Here is a 25268-nt window from a genome sequence, read left to right on the forward strand (position 1 = left end):
TAGCATTTATCATTGCATACCAGTCGACTGACTAGATAAACCAGTTACTTTCACAACTGTAGTATTGTTGCATAAGCTGGATTGAGTATGTTCTTAGTTAAAACGTAACAATGGCTTAACAATGTTGAAAAGAATATAAGAATGTAATAGTTTTTTTTTCTAATACATTTTCAATGTTATTAATTTAAGGGAGTATATTTGGGAGTTCAGAAAGGTCAAGGGATGAACTACTTTTTAGATTTTTAAAAGGAAAAGTCAATTAGAATCTTTTTTTTTTTTGCCAAAAATAATATCATATGCTATTTGGGATGCTGGAAATTTTTCTTCTATTATTTGATAAAAATCAAAGATTTATTCAAAAAATTTTTCTCAATGTTAAATATTTATGAGCAAATTATAAGTTTTAAAGTTTCCCTTAGAAATTTATGCATCCACAGTGTTGATCTCCAGGAAAAGGATTGAATACATTATTTAGACATCAGTTTCTTGATGTTTTCAGTAATATAGTCTGGCAATTTCTTCTGTTTCTTAGCCTGTTTATAATACTTGGATATTTTCCATCTTATTGAAATGCAAATTTGTTGAAAGAATACTGGCACATCCACTGAGATTTACAGTGTATCAGTTTTGGAAAAATCCCATCTCATTATATGAAACTGTACTGAAATAAGAGCAAGGAATTTGCAAACTGTATAGCTTCAAGTAATTAGTGACTTGTTCAGGTCTGTCCCTTGGATTTTTCTGTTTTTGGAAGAAATCAGTGACTAAAGACTGTTGAATTTGGATATTCCACATTTAAAGAATGGCAATTTAAAATCTATTCTTCCTATAAAATTAACATTTTAGATCCATTGAAACTTGGAAATTCCTGCGTTTGCCATTTAATAAATTATTTTTCCATTTAAATTTTTTAAACAAAATTCTGACTAAGCACAAAGCAATGTTGGACTTTTTAATGACTTTAGTGAGGGTGTTCTTTAGGCATAAGTTTAATTTTTATTTTGATGTATGAAGATATTGAACAATGTGCTATGATTAAAATTGTGAAGCTATTATATGTCACTGTATCTTTTTTAAAAAATGAGAAGCAATTGCTTATTTTGTATAATATTTGGTAATTTTGATGCTATTATGAAGTATGTATACTACATTTTGAGGCCTGTGGTATGTATATTCAATTGTATATGTGTGTTTATGTATGTGTGTATATATATATGTTTACAATTACTTATTTTTAAAATTGGTGTGATAGAAATTAGCTAGCATATAAACTTTAAAAAGGAACATTATTTCTTCATTTAAAATTATTTGACACAAGCTGTTCTTTTAAAACACTAGTGCAGCAATTAAGCTGTTATTTGAGACAGTGGAGGTATTAGTCCATTCTTGCACTGCTATCACTAGCCGAGACTGGGTAATTTATAAAGAAAAGAGGTTTAATTGGATGACAGTTCTGTGGGCTGTTTAGTTCATGTGGCTGGGGAGGCCCCGGGATACTTAAAATCATGGTGGAAGGTGAAGGAGAAGCTGACATGTCTTCCTGGCTGGAGCATGAGAGAGGGGTGGGTGAGATTCTATACATTTTAAACAACCAGATCTCACGATAACTCACTCACTCTCATGAGAACAGCACCAAAGGGGAAATTCTTCCCCGTTATCCAATCTCCTCCCACCAGGCTCCACCTCCAACTTTGGGGATTACAATTTGACATGAGATTTGTGCAGGAACACAGACCCAAACCATATTAGTAGATTTGACAGTCAGCTAATGATCTTGGTTTCTGTACATTGAAACAATAGCCACGTGTGATCAATCACATGCTCACTTATCTGATTCTGAGTTGAATTATGTGCTTTCCAAAAGAAATTTGTATGCACAGGCTCAATTGGTCAGGCCAGGCTTCATGGAGGAGATGGGTCCACTTTCAAGAGGAGTAAGAATCTGTGAGGCAGAGAGGAGAGTGGGGTAGCTTGATGAGAAACTCAGTCTGGGGAATATATAAGTATTCACAGGACAGCCAGGAGAGCAGCAGACAAGAAAAGCATGGTGGGAACACATTAGAACATAGTGGAAAATAGAACGAGTGTTTAGACAGAGTTGAGTTATTTTGGGAAGAATCTTTAAAGCAAAGTCTACATGTAGTTTTGACTTGATTCAGTGGTGAGACACCCAATGGGTGGCTTTTGAGCTAAGAAGTGGCCTGATGAAAAATATTTGAGGGAGGGCCAGCAGGGTGTGAAGAGGCCAGTGACCAGACTCAATCCAGGAAAGAAAGGAAGGAAAACTCCCTGTTATAGAGATGGCTGGCCCCGGGGTACACTTGTGTGGTGGCAGAAGCATGACTCGGATGATTTTGGCACATGAATTTGTGTTCCCTGTGCTCTGTGGGAGGGCTACACTGTGTTCATTTTAGAGTAAGTCCAGTGTTTATGACTGTAGGCTGCATTTGGCTACTCTGGTTTTCTTTATCCAGAGTAATGGTTAAAGGTATAATAACATGAGTGGCCATGTGGGATCTTTTAAGCTGCAGATGCAAGGTTCACTTAGCTAATCATGGCCTGACTTGAACGGAGAGAAGACAGCCTGAAAAAAGCTTGGGCTTATGTGTGATTCTGGTCTTGTTAGGTTACAAGTGGTTAGGGTTGGGGGAAGAGTTTTAAACATGTAGAATTTGAGAATTTCTGAATTTTTCCCCCCAGTTTATTGTAATTTCTCAGTTGGTTATTTTTATAGATATTAAGGAGGGACTGCACTGTAATTATGAAGTAATATTCTTATTTTCCTACTAATGCCCATGAATACTTATCTGACATGAATTATGAAGTTCTCTTACTTTGTGTAGGATGGGAACATGAATTAAACACATAAAGGTAATAAAAGTACAAAAAATCTTTTTAAAAATTGCATGTAATTTTTTGGGAGGGAGGTATCGGCCAGTTTAAATCTCTATATTATCAGAAGTCATTTTTGATTATTCATGGATTATGGCACCTATATAAAATACAGACTAATGTCTAATGTCATTCTATTTTGACTCAAAAGTAATCTGGAAGCTTTAAAGACTCCACAACTGAACAGCATCATTTGATAATGGATTTGTGGTATTATTAGTCTGACCTCATATAATGTGTAGTGATTTTGGAGCTAACGAAAAAGACTATGGAAACCAGATTTTGGGAGAATGAGTGCCAAGCACATCTGTTTCTACTCAAAAACTTAATAAAATAGATCATCTGAGAAAAAAAAGAACAAAACAAGCAAAGTGCCACAAAGTCATTTTCTAAACCACCTTTAACTTTCTTGTGGCTTACCTCCTCAACACTGGCCTTTGCTGCTGAATGACTTTCAGGAGAGACACATGAAAAGGGTCACTTTAATTGGTACAGGTGCTGACTCAGGCCTCTGTCGTAGGTTTTTCCATCTTGGGATCTTTGCTTTGCAGGGACTGTCATGCCAGTAAAGGTTGTTTGCAAGTTATGTCACTATTCTCTACCTGCTGTTAGGCAGACAGCTACTGTATAGGGTTTGCTGTTGACATTTTCAAACCCAGCATGACAGTTTACCTAAAATTATAGTGAGGTATCAAAAAAGACAATTAAATGTCAATTTATCTTCAAAAAATTTTTTATAAGTTTCTATTTATGTGACTTAAATGGAATGAAGTGGCTTTAAAGAGTGTATGTCTTGACCATCTACGATGATAATGCTTTGGCATTTGTATGTTTCCATTTATTGCAATTTTAGGTAATTGCACTCTTTGTGTGTTCCATTGGTCAATCCTTAGTGTGCAGTTCATTAAATAATAGACAATTTTTCCATGGGGCATAGACTGTCTCTGAAACCTAGAATGCTATTTCAAAGAAATACTTGAAAGATAAAATAAAGAAGACATCTTGAATGTTTGAGAAGAAAACACCTTGCATGTTATTCTTTTATTGCTTTAGAAACTTTGACAATATTTTTGTGCATAGGGCATGTAAGTGTTAATTAGTTTGTAGTGTTTAGTTTCATGTAATGTATTAACACTCTGAGCTAGAAATGTCCATTATTGAGCACTGACAGCATCCAATATGAAAGCATTCTTAAAGTTTTTAAATGTTTATGTTTTTCAATATACATATGTAAAGCAAAGAGATGTTGAACAATTCAGTGGTTTTGGAACTTTTGTGTATTGAATGATAGTGTGGATATAATAATATTGTGTATTACATTTTGTTCATTTGCCTTTACCCATTAATTTACAGCTGATTTCCATAGCAGTGGACACATTGTTGTTAATGGATGGAAGATACATAACACAGCAAAAAATAAATGGTTTGTTTGTATGGCAAAAACACCTGAAGAGAAGCATGAATGGTTTGAAGCTATTTTGAAAGAAAGAGAACGGCGGAAAGGTGGGTGTATGAATTGGGCGCTGTTACACTTTGTGAAGATTCTAACTTAGCATAGGAGCAGATAATGGGAAAACATGAGAAAATGGAAAGGTATATGATGGTCACTTGATTTATTAGGTTGGTGCAAAAGTTATTGCGGTTTTGACATTGAAAGCAATTACTTCTCCACCAACCTAATACTATGTGATGTGAGCCTCATACTAAAAGACTTATTTGATACTTAGAAAATTGTTATGTAATACTTATATAGTTAGCAAAATAATTATGTTATGGCTGGTAGTGTCTTTTAAATAATTTTTTTAAATAGAAAATTTGTTCAATTTTCTTTGCATTTTATTCTTGCTATTTCTAAAGCAGCATTGCCAAATTTTTCTTTAAGTGACAAGCTTCAATAACATAATGCAGTGTTGTAAAGCCTCCAATTGTTCTCAGTATACTTAACAGAACACTAAAATTTCTTAGACCCAATATGTTAGCTTCCTAATTATAGATTAAAGCACTTTGGATTTATACAAACTTTTAAAAATTGTTAGGTCTTTGAATATAGTATAATGTAACCCAATTAGTTGCTTGTTCATATGAGGAGGCCTAGCTCCAATTTGTTTTATGCTTTTAGAAAAATTTGCAAAAGGAATTTGGCCTGGCTATATTCACTTGTGTGAAGTTTATCTGCAAAAAGGCATATTTCTATAATTCAGCTCAGAAATAGAAATGCTTGTATTTCTACTAATTAACAATTGATTTCTTAATTAAGAAGCATGACACTGTTGATTACTTCTGGAGACCCAAGAATAAAACACCTCATTGGTAATGAAATTTCAGAACACAAAGAACTCTTTCTTCCATCTTCAGATGTTTTCCCCTGAAGAATATGCAACGTTGCTACCTTGATTGAAATATTCATGGTACATACTTGTAGAATTTCCAAAACATTTTCAAATACTCCTTTGGTTGATCTTGGATGAAGAACCAGATAGAAAATTTTAAAACAAAGTTTATGAATATATGACTGACTAAGTTTTGTTGAATGTAGCAGTCAATTCGAATAGCAAACAAATAGTTAAAAGGTGAATCAAACTTTCAATCAAGTTGAACCTTTTTTTAAGCACCCAAGAGAAAAAAACAAAACAAAATAAAAACCCCCAAACAAGAGAAGAAGCCCATTCTCTAAAACTGCTTATGATCTTTATCTTTATATTTATCTTTATTAGACTGCAGTATTAAGGGATTATTTATGAATAAAGACAAATGATAATGGCTCTAGCATTGTCAAAAATAAAAGTCTGGTAGGAAATTTTGCAGCTAGACGACTAAAAATAATACAATGTTGCTCCTTCTTCTGCAACAGTTTGTCATCAGTCCTGATTAAGTGCCAGTGTTCGTAGGATTTTAGCTTGGCACTGTTTTTCTCTAACTAGATTCCTTGCCTGGGTTATCTATTCCATCAGATTAACTCCCACTTTTACACTGCCGATTTGTTCAACTTTATGTCCAGCCTTGCCCTCTCCCCTGAGCATGCTCGTGTTCTCACCTGAGTCCTGGACTCCCACCTGAATGTCCACACTAGGCATACTTGGTGCCCACCGGACTCCTGGTTACTTGGATGCCTTTGCCCAATACACCTCCCTGCTTCCATTCAGTCACTCTCATCAGAAGCCCGGAAGGCATCTGATTTCTTCTCTTTCTTCCATGCCCACATTTAACCAATATCTTATCAATAGTGCCTCCTAACTATTTCTCAACTTCATCCTCTTTGCCCTATGGCCCTACCCTTATTTGCAGTGGGTTGAACTTGTTTGAACTTTTGAGGTTTCTCCTAACAGTGTCACTCTTTTAAAATCTTCCCCTCTTCAGTTTGTTCCCCGCACTGTCCTCTGAGCTTTGTTTCCAAAGCAACACAACTTTCTTTCCTGCACTACCCTACCTTTCTCCTCCCACTGGTTAAAACACTTAGCTGCATGCCCAATACCTAAGGAATGAAATAAATTGAAACTGCAGGTTGAGCAAGGATCTTGGCTGTCCTACCAGCTCATCTCCTATCTTTTCTCTTAAAACCTATGGCTCCGGTCCTCCAAGTTGCTTCAAATGAGTTAGCTCTGCTTTCTCTAGAAATCTCCATTCACACCTGTGCATTCAAGACAGGTCCCTTCTGTGAAACCTTTCTTAACATTTCTCAGGGAGAGGTGAGGTAGGCTGAGTATGCCTCTATTATATTGCATTATTTTTTTTCTACCAGAACTGTCTCTAGGGCTACTCTGTCCAGTTCTGCGGATCTAACCCTGAGCAAGGGTGCCTGGTCCAGGGCTCAATGGAAGCTGAGACTCAGCTGCTCTTCTTACTCCCCTGGCTAAAGCTTTATGCCTTTGGGGCACAATTTGCACAAAGGTGACATATACCCTGGGGATCTTGCCTTGCAGGTCTCCCTAGCCCCTGAGCTTCTTGAACACCAGGGCACTATTATACAGAGATCTGTATCCACAACCCCCAGCACATGGTAGACCTGCAACAAATGCTTGCTTAATGAAGCCATAATTGAATGAATGAAGAGAATTTTCAGTTACCTCTCCTTTCTCTCATTTTTGATAGGTTTAAAATTAGGAATGGAGCAAGATACCTGGGTCATGATCTCTGAACAGGGTGAGAAACTTTATAAAATGATGTGCAGACAAGGAAATCTGATCAAAGACAGAAAAAGAAAACTGACTACGTTCCCTAAATGCTTTCTTGGAAGGTAGGGTTGGGAGTTTGGGTGCATGACTTCCTTTTACATTCTCATTGTCTCACCTGTTAACTTTCCTTCAATTAGTTTTCCTTTAAAAATATTCCCTTAGGCACTTTTGAAAACTTCTTTACAGTTGCCATTTCCTGGGCGGTAGCAGGATGAAGGAATGGACAGAGAGCCAGGATCATGACCAGGAAACTTAAGGCATCCGTCCATTCATTCATGACTTCTGAGATTTCTGATATGTCATGATCCCGGGGGAAAGGGAGGTTGGGGCCAGGCAGGAGTGGCAGGCAGGTAGGTTTCCCTGCAGGGGACAGGATGACTGGTTGGGCACAGACATGTATACACATGGGCCTGAAAGTCAGAATCAGAAAGACAGGGAAGATAAGAGACAGTCTGAACTACCAGTTAATTTAGAATTTAGGCAGCTGGGCTCAGGATAAAGGGTGTAGGTAAAGAGTCTGAAAATGTGGGTCATGTGAAGAGACAGGCAGCGAGCAATAGGCAGAGAGGTCACTTTGGTTTTTGGAGTAGAACAGAGTGACTGAGTGTTGTTTGGTTCCTTTGGACAACATTAAGTGGGATTCCCTGACTGGTTTAATTAGTGCAGGGCCAGAAGGAAGGTTAGCTGCCTTCAGGTAGCTCTTTTTAGGCCACACTCTGCTGGCTTCTTCCTATACATTATTTCTAATGCTGGAATACATACTTAGGTAGGAGTTAAATACCATTATACTTTTTTAAAGATACAGAAACTCTGGATCAGGGAGCTTAACAATTTCATATGGTTAGTGAATACCAATGCCCAAGTTTATAAAGTAGACTGGAGTCATAGTTTACAGTCTAGACTGCAATCAAACTTATCTATTCACTTCCTAGTAGTACCACCAATTTGTTGTGTGATTTGGGATAGCTAAGTTTCCATTTGCTTTGAAAACATGGAGATGATGGTAGAGTTTACCTACAGTGCTCACTGGGATGCCTTTTTAACCAGCGATGGGAACACACAACATAATCATAGGCTACCTCTGCCTCCCTCATATGGTTTGGCTGTGTCCCCACCCAAATCTCATCTTGAGTTATAATCCAAATTGTAATCCCCACGTGTCAGGGGAGGCAACTAGTGGGAAGTGATGGGATCACGGGGGTGGCTTCCACCTTGCTGGTCTCATGATGGTGAGTGAGTTCTCATGACATCTGATGGTTTTATAAGGGGCTCTTCCTCCTTCACTCGCCTTCTCTCACCTGCTGCCGTGTAAGGTGTGCCTGCATCCCCTTCTGCCATGATTGTAAGTTTCCTGGAGCTTTCCCAGCCATGCAGAACTGTGCATCAATTAAACTTCTTTTCTTTATAAATTACCCAGTCTTGGGTACTTACTTATAGTAGTGTGGGAATGGACTAATACACCCAGTCTCAGGGAAGTTCTTTACAGCAGTATGAAAAAGGGCGAATACGCTCCCCAACCCCCAACTCAGAAATCTATAGGCCAGGAAACCCTCTGCCTGCAGAGCAGCATCTGGCTTTCTTCTTCACTAAGAGTGATCCTCCCACCAGGCTACACATCTGCCAGTGAGCTATACTGTTGCTTGTAGGTACCTCTTAGCTGGTAGTAGCTCTTGTGCAAGGGAAAGAGAAGATGTGAGTTTATCTTGGCAAAGAAGCCCTGTGCAGCAAAACGACAGTATCTCTTGTACCCACCCCATGGGCATAACTTTCAGGGTCCTCACTGGGATATGCCCATTTGCAAGAGAGTGACTTCAAGTTATGGCTTCCCAGTAGGTTTTAATAGGTATGCAAATTAGCCACCAGGGGTCATTTTTACCATTGCAATGCTGCCTAGTTTAGCAGTTGACACCCTGCCTTCTTCAGGTGTCTAGGGGAGCATAGCTATTATAGAAAGTTAGCCCAGGGTCAAGTTTGTTCTTATTGAAGAAGAATAGGTTTTGCTAACCCTTCACTTACACTGTGTCATATGGGAATAGTGCAAGTTCATTGTGATGCTATATGAAGCTTCTCCCAGAGCACCTGATAGGTAGGAGAGACTCAGTAAATGTTAGATTACTGCGGCCTTTTCCATAACAGCACACTAATGCCGCTTACAGCGCAAGTTTGAGATCATTTCTGAGTGGATCCTTGTCCTTTAGCAGAGTGTCGATGGAATTTCCTCATTCCCTGAGTAGGCCCAATGATAAAGCCACTCATTGGGTTCCTTTATTCTTGACCTCTCACTCTTAAAAATATTTCCAATTTATAGCAATGTTTAAATTGGCTCTTTCCCTCATTGTAATTTGACGTTTTCAGGAATCTAGTGCCATCAGACTAGAGAATTATGCCTTAGTTACATAACAACCATCTCAACCCACTTGTCAACCACTGAGTTAGTAAATCTCACTATGTGCCAGGCCCCGTGCTGAGTTCCTGACATCTGTCATCTCATTTAATCCTTTGGTTGCACTATGACATTGACATTCTTTTTTTTTTTTTTTTTTTTTTTTTTTGAGATGGAGTCTCACTCTGTCGCCCAGGCTGGAGTGCAGTGGCACGATCTCAGCTCACTGCAAACTCTGCCTCCCGGGTTCAAGTGATTCTCCTGTCTCAGCCTCCCTAGTGGCTGGGATTACAGGTGCATGCCACCACACCTGGCTGATTTTAAAAATTTTTAGTAGAGACAGAGTTTCACCATATTGGCCAGGCTAGTCTCCAACTCCTGACCTCAAATGATCCATCTGCCTCCACCTCCCAAAATGCTGGGATTATAGGCATGAGCCACTTTGCCCGGCCCGACATTCTTAATATCATCTCTGTGTTAATGATGAAGCTGGAGTTTAAAGAGCTAAATTCATGAACTCATGGTCACGCACGTAGTGGAAACAGAAACAGGATTTGAGTCCCCGTTGTCTTATGGCAAAGTACATGATATTAACTGCTACACTTTGTTTCACCTTTTCTTATATTTTCCTTTTGAATTTGTTATGCAGCAATAGAAAACGAATGGTTTTGAATGGTTCTTATTTAATAAAAGAATAAAAAAAAATTTAACAACTTTTTCTGCCTTAAAGTATTTTTGTAGTCTAGACAACCCATTTTTAGAATTTTATGTCCCTCAATTATTTGACATTAGCCATTTTTCTTGCTTTTGTTTTTGAAATTAATGAAGAAATAATTTCCTGATGCAGTCCATAGCTTTGTTTCTCTAGCCAAAAAAAGAAAACTAGTCTACAACAAATTCAATAGTTTATATAAAAGTTCAAATGTTAGACTTTTAAAACATGAGCAATATAATATTTTTTATTTGTAAAATGTCTCTGTATTTAGTGTTCTCTTAATGATACCATGTGACCTTTTTTTTTTTAAATCGCTACATAGCTGAGGCTCGCGTAAGTGATACAAAACATCATCCTTATTATCTATGATGCCTGGGGCTGCCCTGCAGTGGTGACAGATGTAACCTATAATCCACTGTGGCCTTCACAGCCACAGCAGTGTGTGGTAGACAGTTCTGATGGATGGTTCTGTGCTGGAGTATTCCTTATGGATGACAGATGAGATACAATAATGAATTTACCAAGTAATTTAACATTTTCAAAACAATGTAGTAGAACTTTTCTATGTCTTTTGGTGTACAGTAGTTTTCTATTGCTGTATAACAAATGAACATATACTTAGCAGCTTAAAACAACACCAGTCAGAAGTCCAGGAGAGCTCAAGTGGGTTCTCTGCTTAGGGTTTCACGACCCCAAAATCAAGGTGCTGGCCAGACGGGGCTCTTAGATTGAGGCTCTGGGGAAAAGTTCAGTGCCAAGCTTATTCAGGTGGTTGTCAGGAATCACCTCCTCATTGAGGCTGCAAGAATGAAGTCCTTGTTTCCTTGCTGTCAGCCAAAGGTTGCTCTCAGCTTCTGCAGGCTGCATGTCTTGGTACCAGGTCCTCTCCATCTTCAGAGCTGGCAGTGGCACATTGAATCCCTCTAATGCTTTTAATTTCTCTGACTTCCTCTCATGCCACTAGCCTGAGAAAACTCTGCTTCAAAGGGTTCCACTCCCTGAATCAGGCCCACTGGGATAATTTACATATTTTAAAGTCTACTGACTTGGAGTTTTAATTACATATGCAAAACTCCCTTCAGAGCAATACCTAGATTAGAATTTAATTGAAAAACCAAGGGGAGGGAATCTTGGTGTGGTGGGAGGGCAGTGAGAAGATTTCTGTAGAATCCTACCTACCACATGGTACATGTGGTTTTGTTTTGTTCTTCCTTCCTGGATCTTTAAACTCACTGGTTCTCTGTGCCTGGGAACCATATTAAAGACAGTTTAGCTCTTTTTATTAAGTTATTACTACTCTATTCAGTTCTGACTTTAGCTATCTTTAGGATCTGTTGCAATCCTTTAGTCCCACATTTGCCTTTATGTTAATGGTAACCTTTTAATTAAAGCTACTCTAAAATTTTCACTTTGTGTTTATTAGAGGCCTCAACAAGTTGAATAGTTTAAAACTAAGTATAGTTTAGTAATGTCTGAATGTACAGACATGGGTTTTCTAGAATAGAGTTCAACTTAAATGGCTGTAGGCCTTACATATGTGAAAAAATAATCTGTTGAAATGTGTTGCAAATATTCCTTTATATTTTGAGATTCCTTTCATCATTGCTTCATGACTGGATGGTATAGAAAGACTTGCTGGGGAAAAAATTAACCGTTTAGCTTTTTCACTGGCTTTCTGTTGCAGCGAATTTGTGTCATGGCTGTTGGAAATTGGAGAGATTCACAGGCCTGAGGAAGGCGTGCACTTGGGACAAGCATTATTAGAAAATGGAATCATTCACCATGGTAATTACTTTATTATTAATTACTTATTTAATACATTTATTCGCCATATGTATCTTAATCCCATTTATCAGTTTAGTTTACAATTCCCCACATTATAGGATGCTTGTTGTTTTTAACAACATTTTCAGTACCTAATACGTGTAGAACAGTGTCTCAGGGAGTGTGGGTTTATAGGGCTATATTTGTTAACCTTAAAATGAAGAGCTTCAATACAGGCAAGTGTAAGAAAATAGAGAAGTGGGATTGTGGAGGAAGGGATGGTTAGTTCTATAGTAATTAGAGTATTTGGGAGTGCTTCATGGAGGACGGGACATGACAAGTGATGCTGGGCATTGCAGAATGAATAGAACTCTGCCAGGGAACGCAGGGCAGAAGGGCATTCCACCCGGAGGAAATAACAGCACTCCGGCACAGTGGCGGGTGAGTTTGTGGTGGCTTCTTTGGGCACCAGCACAGAGCCTCACGTGGGTCCATGGATGAACATACTGGCGAGGGGAGGTGTGGCAAAAAGGCAGGCAGAGCCTGGATTCCAGAACATATGAAGTCTCCTGCTGTGGCATGTGGGCTTATTCCGAAGGGGGCCAGGAGCTGATGAATGCTTTTAAGCAGAGCCACGATCAGAACTCAGGTCCACAGCTGTGAGGTGCAGCAGCATGGAGCCTGAAGTGGAGAGGTTCAAGACTGCGAGCACTAGGCCCCTCAGGGGGCCCTGCTGCACACAGGAGTGGCGGGACAAGGGCTTTAGCAGGTCTGCCTCCATGGGCATGAAAAAACCCATGGGGAGATGCTGGCAAAGCTAAAATACTATATTTTATAGCTCTTTGGATGTGGGTGATGAAGAATGAAGAGAGAGATTAAAGTATTCTGAGCCTTCTTCTCTGAATGACTGAGATAGCTAATTCAGCAGGAGGATCAGGGTTGAAAGAGAAGATGCAGGCTTTGCTGTGGACTGTGTAGGCCAGCCAGTGGGGAGTGGCCAGCAAGCGGTTGAGAATTTGGGGTGAAGCTCAGGATAGAAATAAGGTGAGAAACACATTTGGAATCATTTCAAGGGAGTACTAGACTCCTGGGAACACTGACAATGAACAAACAGACAAAAACCAAGAAAGCAGTGTTAATGGGACTCAGGACAAAGGTTTAAAGAATTTCTATGGTAAATTGTGGGGGAGGAGAAAAAGCCAGGGAATTATTAATAAATATGGATGTTTGGCTATGGTATTTTGATGTTCATTTCCTTTCTTAGATGCTGTGCAAACAAACCAGATATTTCCCATCTTTTCTTATCACACTGGGTGTTGCCTACATGATGGTACCACCATCCACCCAGCTAGGAATCATCTTTAATTCCTTTCTCTCCCTCATGCCATCAAGCCCTATGAGCTCTACCACCAAATTAAGACCCTAAACAATGAATTCTGTCCCTTTCAGCATCCTTACCTTTTTTCTAGTCACCGTCATCTCCTCCTTTGCTTCCACTTTTGTTCTCCACTCCTGTAGTACACTCTCCGGGTCACAGCTAAAGAGACCTTTCAAAACGGGGATATGATCAAAGCATCCTTCTGTTTATAACCATCTAATTGCTTACAATCAAACTTAAAGAAAAGTTCAGACCTATTACATGCCCTAAACTTCTTACCATGACCTATAACATCCGATGAGATAAGGCCCCTGACTTCCTCTCAGAGCCTGACACCTCGCATTGTACCTAACTTGTTGCACTGTGGCCACCCTGACCATCTGTCTCTTTCTTCAACACTCCAAGATGACTTCCTGTTTAGGACCTTAGCTTTTGCTCTTCTCATTCAACAGTTATTTATTAATCCCTAATATACGCCAGGAGCCTTTCTAAGTGGTAGAGACAGAGCTGTGAATGAAAAGACAAAAATCTTTGTATTCATTACTCATGTCTTCCATGACCCTTTGACTTTTAGAAGCCCATCCTGTCCTGTGATTCCAATGTCCTATTTTTTTTTTTACTTTGAAATCTTTCTTCATGTATTTATCACTCTGAAATTATTATGTTGTTTTACTTGTGTCTTTGTTTATTACCTCTTTATCTCCCTATCCCTTCCCTGGCCTCCAATAAAAATATAAGCACCATCCAAACAAGAGCCTCATTTGTTATTATATAGCAAATGCCTGGCATTCCCATCCCATACAGGTGCTCAATAAATATTTGCTGAATGAATGAATAATTATATTTTGAGTGAACAGATGATACTTATAAATTGTATATGATTTTGCGCTCGTTTCATTAGCATCATTAAAACGTCTAAAAGCATTATATGGCTGCTTTTAGCATCTGGTAGGCTAAAAGCATCGTTTAAAAACTTAAAAGTAAAAATAACATTATGACTATTATATACTAACACCATAAAATGCTAACAAGCATATATAATAATTACCCTGTCTTTAATAGGATCGCATAGATCTTATATTGACCTGGGAACTGTGCCTCAGTGGCAGAAATTGAGTAGTTGTTTACCAAATTGGTTTAGCTTTTGTTTTTCGTGGGTGTGCATACATTGCATTTCTTAGTTTTCCTTGCAGTCAAGGGGAGGCTGTGAAACTGAGTTGCAGCCAAGGACATGTACACAAAAGTGATGCACAAGGGAAGTGTACAGGCTATTGAAAAAACACAAAACACAAGGTGACCCTGGGAGCCATGCATTAAGGATGGCTGAGCCTCTGTCAGACCCTAGACCCTGCATGAGGAGAGCACCATCACTCATCCTCCGCCACTGATTGGATTTTACCTCAGTGAAAAATTAGCTTCTACAACACAAGTCACTATATTAGGGAGGTTTGTTACAGTAGCTAGTGTTAACTAGTGGAAAACCAGCTAGTTTTTCTTCCCAATATTTCCTGCAAAAATGACTTATCCCATCCTATCCTAGCGTATTTCTGCCTTTCTAGAAGGAAGTATGAGAGCAGCTGGGTTTCTTGATGGACAGAGTAAAAAGACAGACTTAAACTACCAAGAAATAAAGGTTGCTGGTTCATGTTGACATACAAACTAGGGGTGAGAGAACATATTATGCAATTTCACATTAATAGAATAATTCTATTAGAATGAAGAGGTATGAGCCAAATATGCTAGTATCATTAGTATGAGGTTCCAGCTGCATTTTGGTGAAAATAGAATTCCTAAAATAAAGTTGAATGAACCATCTGTTTTAAACAGAGCAAGCAAAAAAGAAGTTGGCTATTATTGCTATTATTGACATTGCAAATATGATTGAGAACTTCACCATCAGCAAAGCCTTGCTATAGCAGGAACTCTAGCGTTGAGGACCTCTAGGTTGAGAGAAAGCAGCGTATGCTTTCTCTGTGGTATGCTGACAATATGCATGTTGTCTAGTGCTACTTTTTGTAGTAGGAATGCTTATGTGAGAATTCAGAGACCTCATATCTTATTAATATTTGTTATATCCCATGGTGTGCTGAAGTTGGCTCATACAAGCTCCTGAGAGCTGATAATTAAATACATTTTGTAGGCTGATTAGTTTTTAAACACAATTATTATTAATTCAATTATATAAACATGTAAGTGCATAAATTATGTTGCAAAAAGGGTAAAACACTCTTTTGGGGGGTTGGGGGGCAGGGTCTTGCTCTGTTGCCCGGGCTAGAGTACCCAGCCAGTGGTGCGATCATGGCTCACTGTAGCTTCAACCTCCTGGGCTCAAGCGATCCTCCTACCTTAGCCTTGTGAGTAGTTGGGACCACAGGTGCACGCCACCATGCCCAGCTAATTTGTGTGTGTGTTTTTTTAATTTGTAGAAATGAGGTCTTGTTATGTTGACCAGGTTGGTCTTGAACTCCTGGGCTCAAGCAGTCCTTCCACCTCAACCTCCCAAAGTGCTGGGATTACAGGCATGAGCCACCATGTTGGATCTGTAAAACATTCTTAAAATGTATCACCTTCTCATTATTTTACAATGTTTTACTGTTATCTATGCTGTCGAGGTTATTTGTATCTATTGCTTGTGTATGGTGGAAATACTGTGTAATGAGTGCCACCGCACGTTTAACTCCATGTTCAGTGACTTTAGGTTGGAAACTTGAAATTGGCCAGAGTGGGAATATTTATACAACAGAAATGGGCAAATGCTACAAATCAGAACTTCTCCTCTACACCCCCTACCTTCACCACCTAGAGAGCCAGTTGTTAAACATTTGCTCTATGTTCCTGGTTCTCTCACACAGTTATTTAAAAGATTGCATTAAGCAGCTTTCTTCACTAGAGGACCCGAACTGTAGTTTATACACCCATTTTCTATGCTAGATAAATTGGGAGAGCAAATTTGAATGCAGAACAGTTCAGCGTTTTTCTAAGGCAACAGCTAAGAGTTGCAGATTAACCCAAGGTTCATTATCAAAGGCAGAAGCATTTGCCTTACAGCTAAGCTCTCCCTGTCGAATAGGTTAGACTACCACTTGTTTCATTGTGGCAAAAACCTTTGGGCTCAACTTCTTGAGTTTTGGAATATCAAGACAATCTATTTCAATGATTATTAAGGTATAAAAATGGGAATAGGTAGATTGCATAGGAGACAAAAATTCTCATCTTAAAACAAGTTGTAGAGTTTCACGTTATTTCTCTTGATTTTATATTTCTTTCATACAGGCTTTTTAACGTATGACTTGGCTTGGGGAAAAGATACCAAAAAGCTGTATTGTCTATCTTTTTTAAAAAAAACAATTTTTGGTCATAAGCCATGTAGAACGTTTAAATAGGCTGGGGTAAAAGAGCTGAAACTTCACATATGTATGTGTGTGTTTATGTGTATTAACAAGTCTTTTGACTTTCTTCTGGATGCATCAAATGTAGTTAATGAGAATTCTGACAACTTTCTTTCCTCTTTCAACATTTCTAGCAAAAAAATAAAGGTCAAAGTCTTTCATCTAATCATAAAAATATAGCTCTTTGCAGCAAATTATCTCTTCTACAAATGTTGCATTCCCTGTAAAGAAAATATTTAAATATAAACTCTTTGACTTTTACTCTGAGGTTTTTACTTTCTAAAACAGACATTTTTTATTAGACTGTGTATAAAACAACTTAGCCTGAAAAAGAGAAAGCGTAGAGACTTAGTAGGAGATTTCCTCCCCTTCCCTCCAGCTTTATGGAGGTATAATTGACAAATATTTATGGTATACAACATGTTTTGAAATATGTGTAAATTGTGAAATGATCACCACAATCAAGCTAATTAGTGTATTAATCGCTTCACATAGTTATCACTTTTTTGTGGTGAGAACATTTCAGATCTACTCTCTTAGCAATTTTCAAGTACGGAATACATTATATCATATTTTCTGTACGTATCCATTCATCCATCCGTGGAAACTTAGGCTGATTTCTTATCTTGCTATTGTGAGTAATGCTGCAGTGAACATGGGGGTACAGATATCTCTTTGACATATTGATTTTATTTCCTTTGAATTACACACCCAGAAGTAAAATTGCTGGATCATATGGTAGTTCTATTTTTAGCTTTTTGAGGAACTTTCATACTGTTTTCCAAAATGGCTATATGAATTTACATCTCCACCAACAGTGTACAAGGGTTTCCTTTTCTCCACATCCTCACCAACACTTCTGTCTTTTTGATAATAGCCATCCTAAGAGGTGTGAGATTATATCTGATTATAGTTTTGATTTGCATTTCCCTGACGATTAGAGATGTTGAACAACTTTTCATATGCCTGTTAGCCATCTTTATTTCTTTTTTTTTGAGAAGTATTTATTTAGGTTCTTCACCCATTTTTAATTGGGTTATTTGTATTTTTGGTGTTGCATTGAATTAATTTCTTATATGTTTTGAATATTTGCCTCCTACTGAATATATGGTTTGTAAATATTTTTCTTATTCCATAGATTGTCTTTTAATTTTATTGATTCTTTCAGTTGCTGTGCATACACTTTTTAATTTTGATGCAATTGCATTTGTCTATTTTTATTTGTCTATTTTTGCTTTTGTTGCCTGTACTTTTGGGGTCCTCTCCAAACATTATTGCCAAGACAAATGTCAAGTAGCTGTTCCCTAATCTTTTCTTCCAGTAGTTTTATAGTGTTACATCATATGTTTAAATCTTTAGTCTATTTGAGTTTATTTTTATATGTGGTGTGAGATAAAGGGTCCCATTTAATTATTTTGCATGTAGATATCCAGTTTTCCCAACATCATTTATTGAAGAGACTATCTTCCTCCATTGTGTGTTCTTGGCACCTTTGTGGAAGAGCAATGACCATAAATCCGTGAATTTATTTCTGGGATCTGATCTCTATTCTGTTCCATTGGTCTATATGTCTGCTTTTATCCAGTACCGTGCTGTTTTTATCAGTGTGGCTTTGTAGTAGAGTCTGAAGTCAGTAATGTCATGCCTTCAGCTTTGTTCCTTTTGTTCAAGGTTGCTTTGGCTATTGTGGGTCTTTTGTGCTTCTACACAGATTTTGGGATTATTTTTTCTATTTCTGCGAAAAATGCCTTTGGAATCTTGATAGAAATCACATTGAATCTGTAGACAGCTTTGAGTAGCAGGGACATTTTAACAATATTAATTCTTCCCTTCCATGAACGTGGGATTTCTTACCATTTATTTGTGTTTTCTTTAATTTCTTTCATAGTTTATAGTTTATTATTTCTTTCATGGTTTATAGTTTTCAGTGTACAGATCGTTCACCTTCTTGTGTTATTCCTAAGTGTTACATCTTATTTTTTTATTCTTTTTAAATGCGATCATTTTTAAAATTTCTTTTTTCCATAGCACATTGTTAGTATATGGAGACACTACTGATTTTTTTAATGTTGACTTTGTATCCTGCAAGTTTACTGAATTAGTTTTTGGTGGAAGTTATATGGTTTTCTATATATAAGTTCATGCCATCTACAAATAGAGACAATTTTACTTCTTTCCAATTGAATGTCTTTTATTTCTTTTTCTCTCCTAATTGCTCTGGCTAGGACTTCTTGTACTATGTTGAACAGAAGTAGAGAAAGTAGGCATCTTTGTCTTATTCTAGAGAAAAAGCTTTCAGCTTTTGACCATTGAGTATTATGTTAGCTGTGGGCTTGTCATATATGATCTTTATTATGTTGAGGTGCATTTTGTCTATGCCAAATTTGTTGAGAGCTTTCATTATGAAAGGATGTTGAATTTTGACTAATGCTTTTTCTGCTTCTATTGAGATCATCATATGATTTTTGTCTTTTATTCTGTTAATGTGATGCGTCATAATTATTCATTTGCATATGTTGAACCACCCTTAGTTCTCAAGGATAAATCCCACTTGATCATGGTATATGATCATTTTATTGTGATATTGAACTTGATTTGATAGTATTTTGTTTAGGATTTTGGCATCCATATTCATCAGTGATATTGGTCTGTAATTTTCTTTTCTTGTAGTATTCATATCTGGCCTTGTAAAATAAGTTTTGGAAGTGTTCCTTTATCTTTTATTTTTGGAACAGTCTGAGAAGGATTGGCATTAATTCTTCTTTAAATATTTGGTAGAATTCATCAGTGAAGGCATCAGGTCCTGGGAATAGGAGTCTTTATTAATATGAGAGTCTTATCTTGAGGATGGTAATAAAGAATGAACAGTCTTGTTTTCCAATAAGAAAAAAAATTAACTGACATGTAAAAAAGCAATTCTTAATGTAAGAACAGTTACAATTTTGGCATCAGTTAGATACTAGATTGATTTAAGCTACTCTGGAGGTCCAAACACAGGATAAATGGTCAAGATTGGTGTATGTGTGGTCTTGGCCTGATCACAGTGTGATAAAACAGATACGTGGTAAAATTCATTTCCAAGACCGAGAATCAAAGCACAATGCACTAGTTTGAGGATCTGCTCTTTGAGGGGCACTTTTTGCTCAGCTTTGTAGCATTGTGAAGAAATAGAAAACACAAAATCATATATTTATATAAATGTACACATTATGTATACCTTTATACATACTATATACTCATGTACATATATAAATACATATATTATGCTAGCTGAATGTTGCAAATGTCAGTTTATTTCTCAAATCGTTATATGGAAATTGTAATATTTTAAATAAAATATTATCATGAATCTTGCTATTAAAATACTCAATTGGTATTGCTGTGTTAGAAAAGCAAATGCTTTTTGTAAAACTAAAAGTTTTAGTATTTGGGAATAAGTATTTAATAAATTTATTTGCTGTTTATCTGCCACCTTTTAGAGTATCGTTATTTTAATATAGTATTTCTATGTTCTTAGTTACTGATAAACATCAATTCAAACCAGAACAGATGTTATATAGATTTCGCTATGATGATGGAACATTTTATCCAAGAAATGAGATGCAGGACGTGATTTCAAAGGTAACGACCTCTCCCACAACCTCTCCAATAGTAGAATGCATGTTGTCATTCTTCAGAAGATAAAAGGTAGTTGAGAAACATAAAAGATTTTTCTAGTTTAGAAAATTCTTCGACTATATATACAAGCAAGCCTCTTTATTTATTTTTGGTATTTCAAGAATTCTAACGTTCAATTGTTTTCTCATTCTCTTACCTAATTCTAAATGGTAGTAGTACTGCTGCATCACTCACCAGGTTATATCCATGGAAAACCCTTTTACATGTAGCAACATGTCGTCAAAATACTTGAATTAAAAAAAATACAAATGTGTAAAATAACTGTAATGTCAGTTTTTTGTACAGTTAATACTTTGTTGATATATGATGAACAAGTATTATAGATGTATTACTGTGTTGGTATATTTTGTTTAATTTATGTTAGAAATTTTATATTTTAAGAAACATAATTTAGAAAAATCTTTGTATATGTGTATGTCATATATGAGGAATTTATAGCACAATTTTAATCCTATTCTTTAATGATTTAAATCATATTATTTTTATGATATATCATGATATTTGAATAATTTTTAAATTGGTTTAGATTTTGTGATGATTCTAAAATATTGACAGTGAATTAATTTGTTACTTCAAAATTTCATTGAAATGTCCCTTGGGTGATCTCACTTGTTTTTGATATATCTCTATTTTACGTAGGGTGTAAGATTATATTGTCGTCTTCATAGCCTTTTTACTCCAGTGATAAGGTGAGTCTGGTTTTTAAGTTCTGGGAAACTTAAATGGAAATATTTGTACTATGTTTTAGGTAAATATTATTCAGCCAGAACTTGTTGGCTTATTTTGGTTTTTTTCACTTTACTTTAAAATATTATTTTAAGGAATAATTTATTGTAAAATATCCCTACATTTTCTTAAGATTCTAATTATATAGTGTTTTCCACTCTTTATTATGATTTCTAAAATTATTTTGCCATTAGTTCATAGTAAATTATACACTTGAAATAATCCACTTTCAGTTAATATTTAATAAATTATAGTTGATTGATTGGGAGAGGATTTGGAAATACTGTTTACATATTTACCATTATTATTCCTTGTATATTAACTTTCTACATTAAATTGTATAATCAAATATTGAATATGTATTTTATTTTATAATTTTTCTTCTCATAATCTTTTTTCCCAAGAAAAGATTTTGTACTTGGAAATTAAGAATTATTTTGAAGTTAATAAGTATAATTTTATAATTTTATTCTTTATCATGTTTTTCCTTCTGAAGAGGCACACTTGTTTTAAAAGAGGAATCAGGATTAATTTTTAGTTTATCTCTTTAGAAAGGCAATAGAAAACTTTGAGGTTTGTATTATGATTACTAACAGAGTAGATCTTCAGGAAATTGTACTTTTGCAATATACACTGATATACCTTAACTGATAGAATGTTAAACTAATTTGAAATGGTCAGATATTATTTGGAATTTACTGACTAAATCATAGTCCGCAACAAAATATGCCTGTACCGTTTTCAAAATAAATAAAAATGCTTTTCAATCTTGGCTATAAAATCCAAATGTTTAGTGTTTCTATTTTTCACTTTGGTTTGTAATTCCAAGAAAATGTGAAGCTTAAAAAAATAAAGATTGCAGATATTGCTAAGTATATTGGAATGCCCACTTATACTGCAAAGAGAATACGCTGTTGCAGGTCCTGGAGGAGAAACCAGGATCTTACCCACAATCCTGAAAGTGCCCTATTTACTTTCACAAGTAGACTTCACAAAGTGGAAAAAGATGAAAAAGAATAAATATTTGTTGACTCTGCCATAATTCTTTCACAGATACCCATAAATATTTTGGATAACTTGATATTAAGTACTTAATAGCAATTGGGTACTTAAATATTCTTTTCTGCTAAACTAAGATAAAACAATAATGTTTAATGTACCATGTAACCTGTGTATATGTAGGTTTTATATGGGCAAAAATGTGTTCTGAAAATATATTTTAGTCATATGAGATTTCTTATCAAGAAAGCTGCATCTGTAAGAGCTGATAAGGAATTTTTCTTTGGCTAAAAATGACAATTGTTTTTGAGTTGTCAAGAGAGAATTTATGGGAAAAAACCATAAAACAGAAGGAATGTATGATAGTCAGGCTTTTAATATGTGTGAACTCAGCTTATAAAAAGAAAAGTTACTTAGCATGAAGAGCCGTAGACTTGCATGTGGTCTGTAATAGACTACGCTTTTTCTTCTTACGATGCTTATGGAAAACAAGATGAAATGGGTGATGAGGTGTCAGAAACATGGAGATAGATTTAAAGAACAATGAATATAGCTAGTAATTATTAGTCACTTCAAGTCTTTTGCAGTTTAGAATTTTTGACATTTTATAAAGACTGCCACTTTTTCATTTTTTTATGATCCAGGTCTGGAAAATAAATGAATTATAGGTTTCTGCCCTTGGGTATTCAGTTCTGATCATGAAATTTGGTTGGTATCTAACAGAACTTTGAATGGTTTCTCAGTTCTGGGAAATCTACTGAACGGAGAGTCTGAGGTGGAGAGCCAGTTGATCCTCTTGGTTCTCTGGGGATGTAGTATCACTATGTCCATGATCTAATCAGGCAAAAAGAATAACAGGTTCTCAGTGTGTCTACTTCAGGACATACCTGCTTGTTTTCCACTAGAGCAGAGCTGTGAGAATAATACTGTAGTGCAAATCCAGCCTTCCTGGAGCATTCAGGAGCAGGAATAAAAGGCGTTTCTTTACTCTACAGATTTTGAGATTTTTAGTATAATTATTGTGATTTAAAGAAATTCTATTTTATTATTTTATTAATACGATGTACAGTAAGTTCTCACTTAATGTCATCAATAGGTTCCTGGAACCTGCAACTTTAAGTGAAATGACATATAATGAAACCAATTTTGCCATAGGCTAATTGATATAAATAAGAGTTAAGTTCCGACAGCATCCAGTATTTCATTTCACTTAAAGTCACAGTTTCCAAGAACCTATCCACAATGTTAAGTGTGGACTTACTATATTTCCAGCTAATATAGCAGTAATAATCTATTTGGATATAAGACAATGTGAAAGAAGAGATGTCCTGTTTTGGTAACATTGTGAGTCTCTTCCCTTGGTATAAGCTGGTGGAGGATTTTTCAGGTGTTCTACATGCGTAATAAACTTCTCTTATTTGCATGTAATTTGGGCAACTAACTCAGGTTATAGTGGTAAACTTTTCTGTTGCATATTGATACTAAATGAAAATATTTTCTTGTGCTTACCTATCCTCTTGCTTAATTTTTGTTTTTTCTTTGTTTGTTTTTATTTTTTCCTTTATAGAGATAAAGATTACCATTTAAGGACCTACAAATCTGTGGTCATGGCCAACAAACTGATAGACTGGTTAATTGCACAGGTAAATAGACAAATAGAAGTTGCTGAGTTTCACTTGCTGCTGCTTTAAACTCTGAGTGTGTGAATTAGGACCTTTATTCTTTTTCATCTGTAGCAGGCATTTAAAAAAAGAAGTACATACAACTAATAGGAAGCAGAGTTAGGATTTGAACCTAGATGATCGATTTTAGAGTCCTCAAACTTCACTTTTGTGTTATCCTGTTTCTCAAAAGGAAGATGTTCCTATTTTTAAAATATCAGATGATCCATCAAAAAACACTAATTTGAGAATCTGAAGAATAGCTATGCTCATTTACTAAAATATTTTTATGTTTTTTACACTTTGTTTTAAAGTATCTGTTTATTAATGCTAGCAAGTTATTCTAATCTCCCTGTGCCTTTTTCCTTTTTAGAAAATAATTGTGTTTTGATAATGAACTTTAATGTCTGCCTGTGTCCATTTTAAAAAAGAAAGGAATTTATTGTTGTTATTGTTGACCTGCTTCTCAAGATTTAGATGCTGACTGCTAGAATTGAGAAAATGTCATTCGCTTATAAGTAAAACAAATTAGGGCATCCTGTCCATCATAAGAGACATTCAACCATAAATTATGCCAATATTCAAAAGTTTAAGTATTGGTATTCAAATATTTAAATGTTTTATCATACTAGATCAACTAGTAAATGATAAAATGTGTTTCACTGATTAAAGAAAAGATGAAGAAAACTGATACCCACTGTAACTGAACTTACTATTTTGGGGGAGGGGATATTGCTTGGTTGAAATGCAAGTCACTATGTTTAGCTATGTGAGTCAATTTCATACACACCTTTACTTTTTCTTAAGGGTGGCTTGCTTTCTTTGTTTCAAGTAGATAATAGTTGATAGTTTGTCATAAAATGTTTATTTTTTGTTTCAGTTGTTAATACTTAATCCACATTTGGTTCATCTGTACACACATATTTTGATAATTTATATTAGTTAATATTATTTTTAGGCTGTTCAAGAACACCTATTTTTATATTTCATAGCACTTACATTTATTACATTTAGAAGTTTTTAGATGAAACTAAACAATTACCTTTAGATAAAACATCAATTTATATTTTCAGTGGCTTTTCTAGCATCAGAGCCTTTCATAACACTGTGGGCAATGTGTGTCATTCGAATTGATTTCTATGTTCATTATTGGAGTTGGACTTTCACATAGAAATTATACAGTTCTAGAATTCATGTGAACTTGTATGATGTGTTGATTACATGAGAAACTTAAAGAAAATTTATCTGAAGCAAAAACTGATGCTGAGTAAACCTTTAAAGTTCTAGCTCAGGAAATCAGGTGTCAACTTTTTTTTTTTGGCACTTTTACTTTCCAAGGGTTAACATTAGAAGAATATATTAAGGTGCTCAAAAATGGCCAAGTTGCCTTTTTTTTTTTTAGACGAGTCTCACTTGGTTGCCTGGGCTGGAGTGCAGTGGCTCAATCTCGGCTCACTGCAACTTTCGCCTCTGGGGTTCAAGTAATTCTCCTGCCTCAGCTTCTCAAGTAG

General features: G+C 36.0%; 1 protein-coding gene across 1 annotated transcript in view; it reads left to right on the forward strand.

The window, feature by feature from the left end:
* Positions 1-25268, forward strand: part of PREX2 (phosphatidylinositol-3,4,5-trisphosphate dependent Rac exchange factor 2) — a 285119-nt gene that overhangs the window by 96974 nt on the left and 162877 nt on the right. Inside the window, exons 10-15 of the mRNA XM_063606803.1 lie at positions 4246-4395; positions 6982-7126; positions 11847-11947; positions 20211-20314; positions 21011-21060; positions 23664-23739. Of these exons, the coding sequence (XP_063462873.1) occupies positions 4246-4395; positions 6982-7126; positions 11847-11947; positions 20211-20314; positions 21011-21060; positions 23664-23739 (626 nt within the window). The remainder of the gene's footprint in view (positions 1-4245; positions 4396-6981; positions 7127-11846; positions 11948-20210; positions 20315-21010; positions 21061-23663; positions 23740-25268) is intronic.

This window comes from Pan paniscus, chromosome 7 (genome assembly GCF_029289425.2).
Source record: "Pan paniscus chromosome 7, NHGRI_mPanPan1-v2.0_pri, whole genome shotgun sequence".
Classification (NCBI taxonomy): Eukaryota; Metazoa; Chordata; class Mammalia; order Primates; family Hominidae; genus Pan; species Pan paniscus.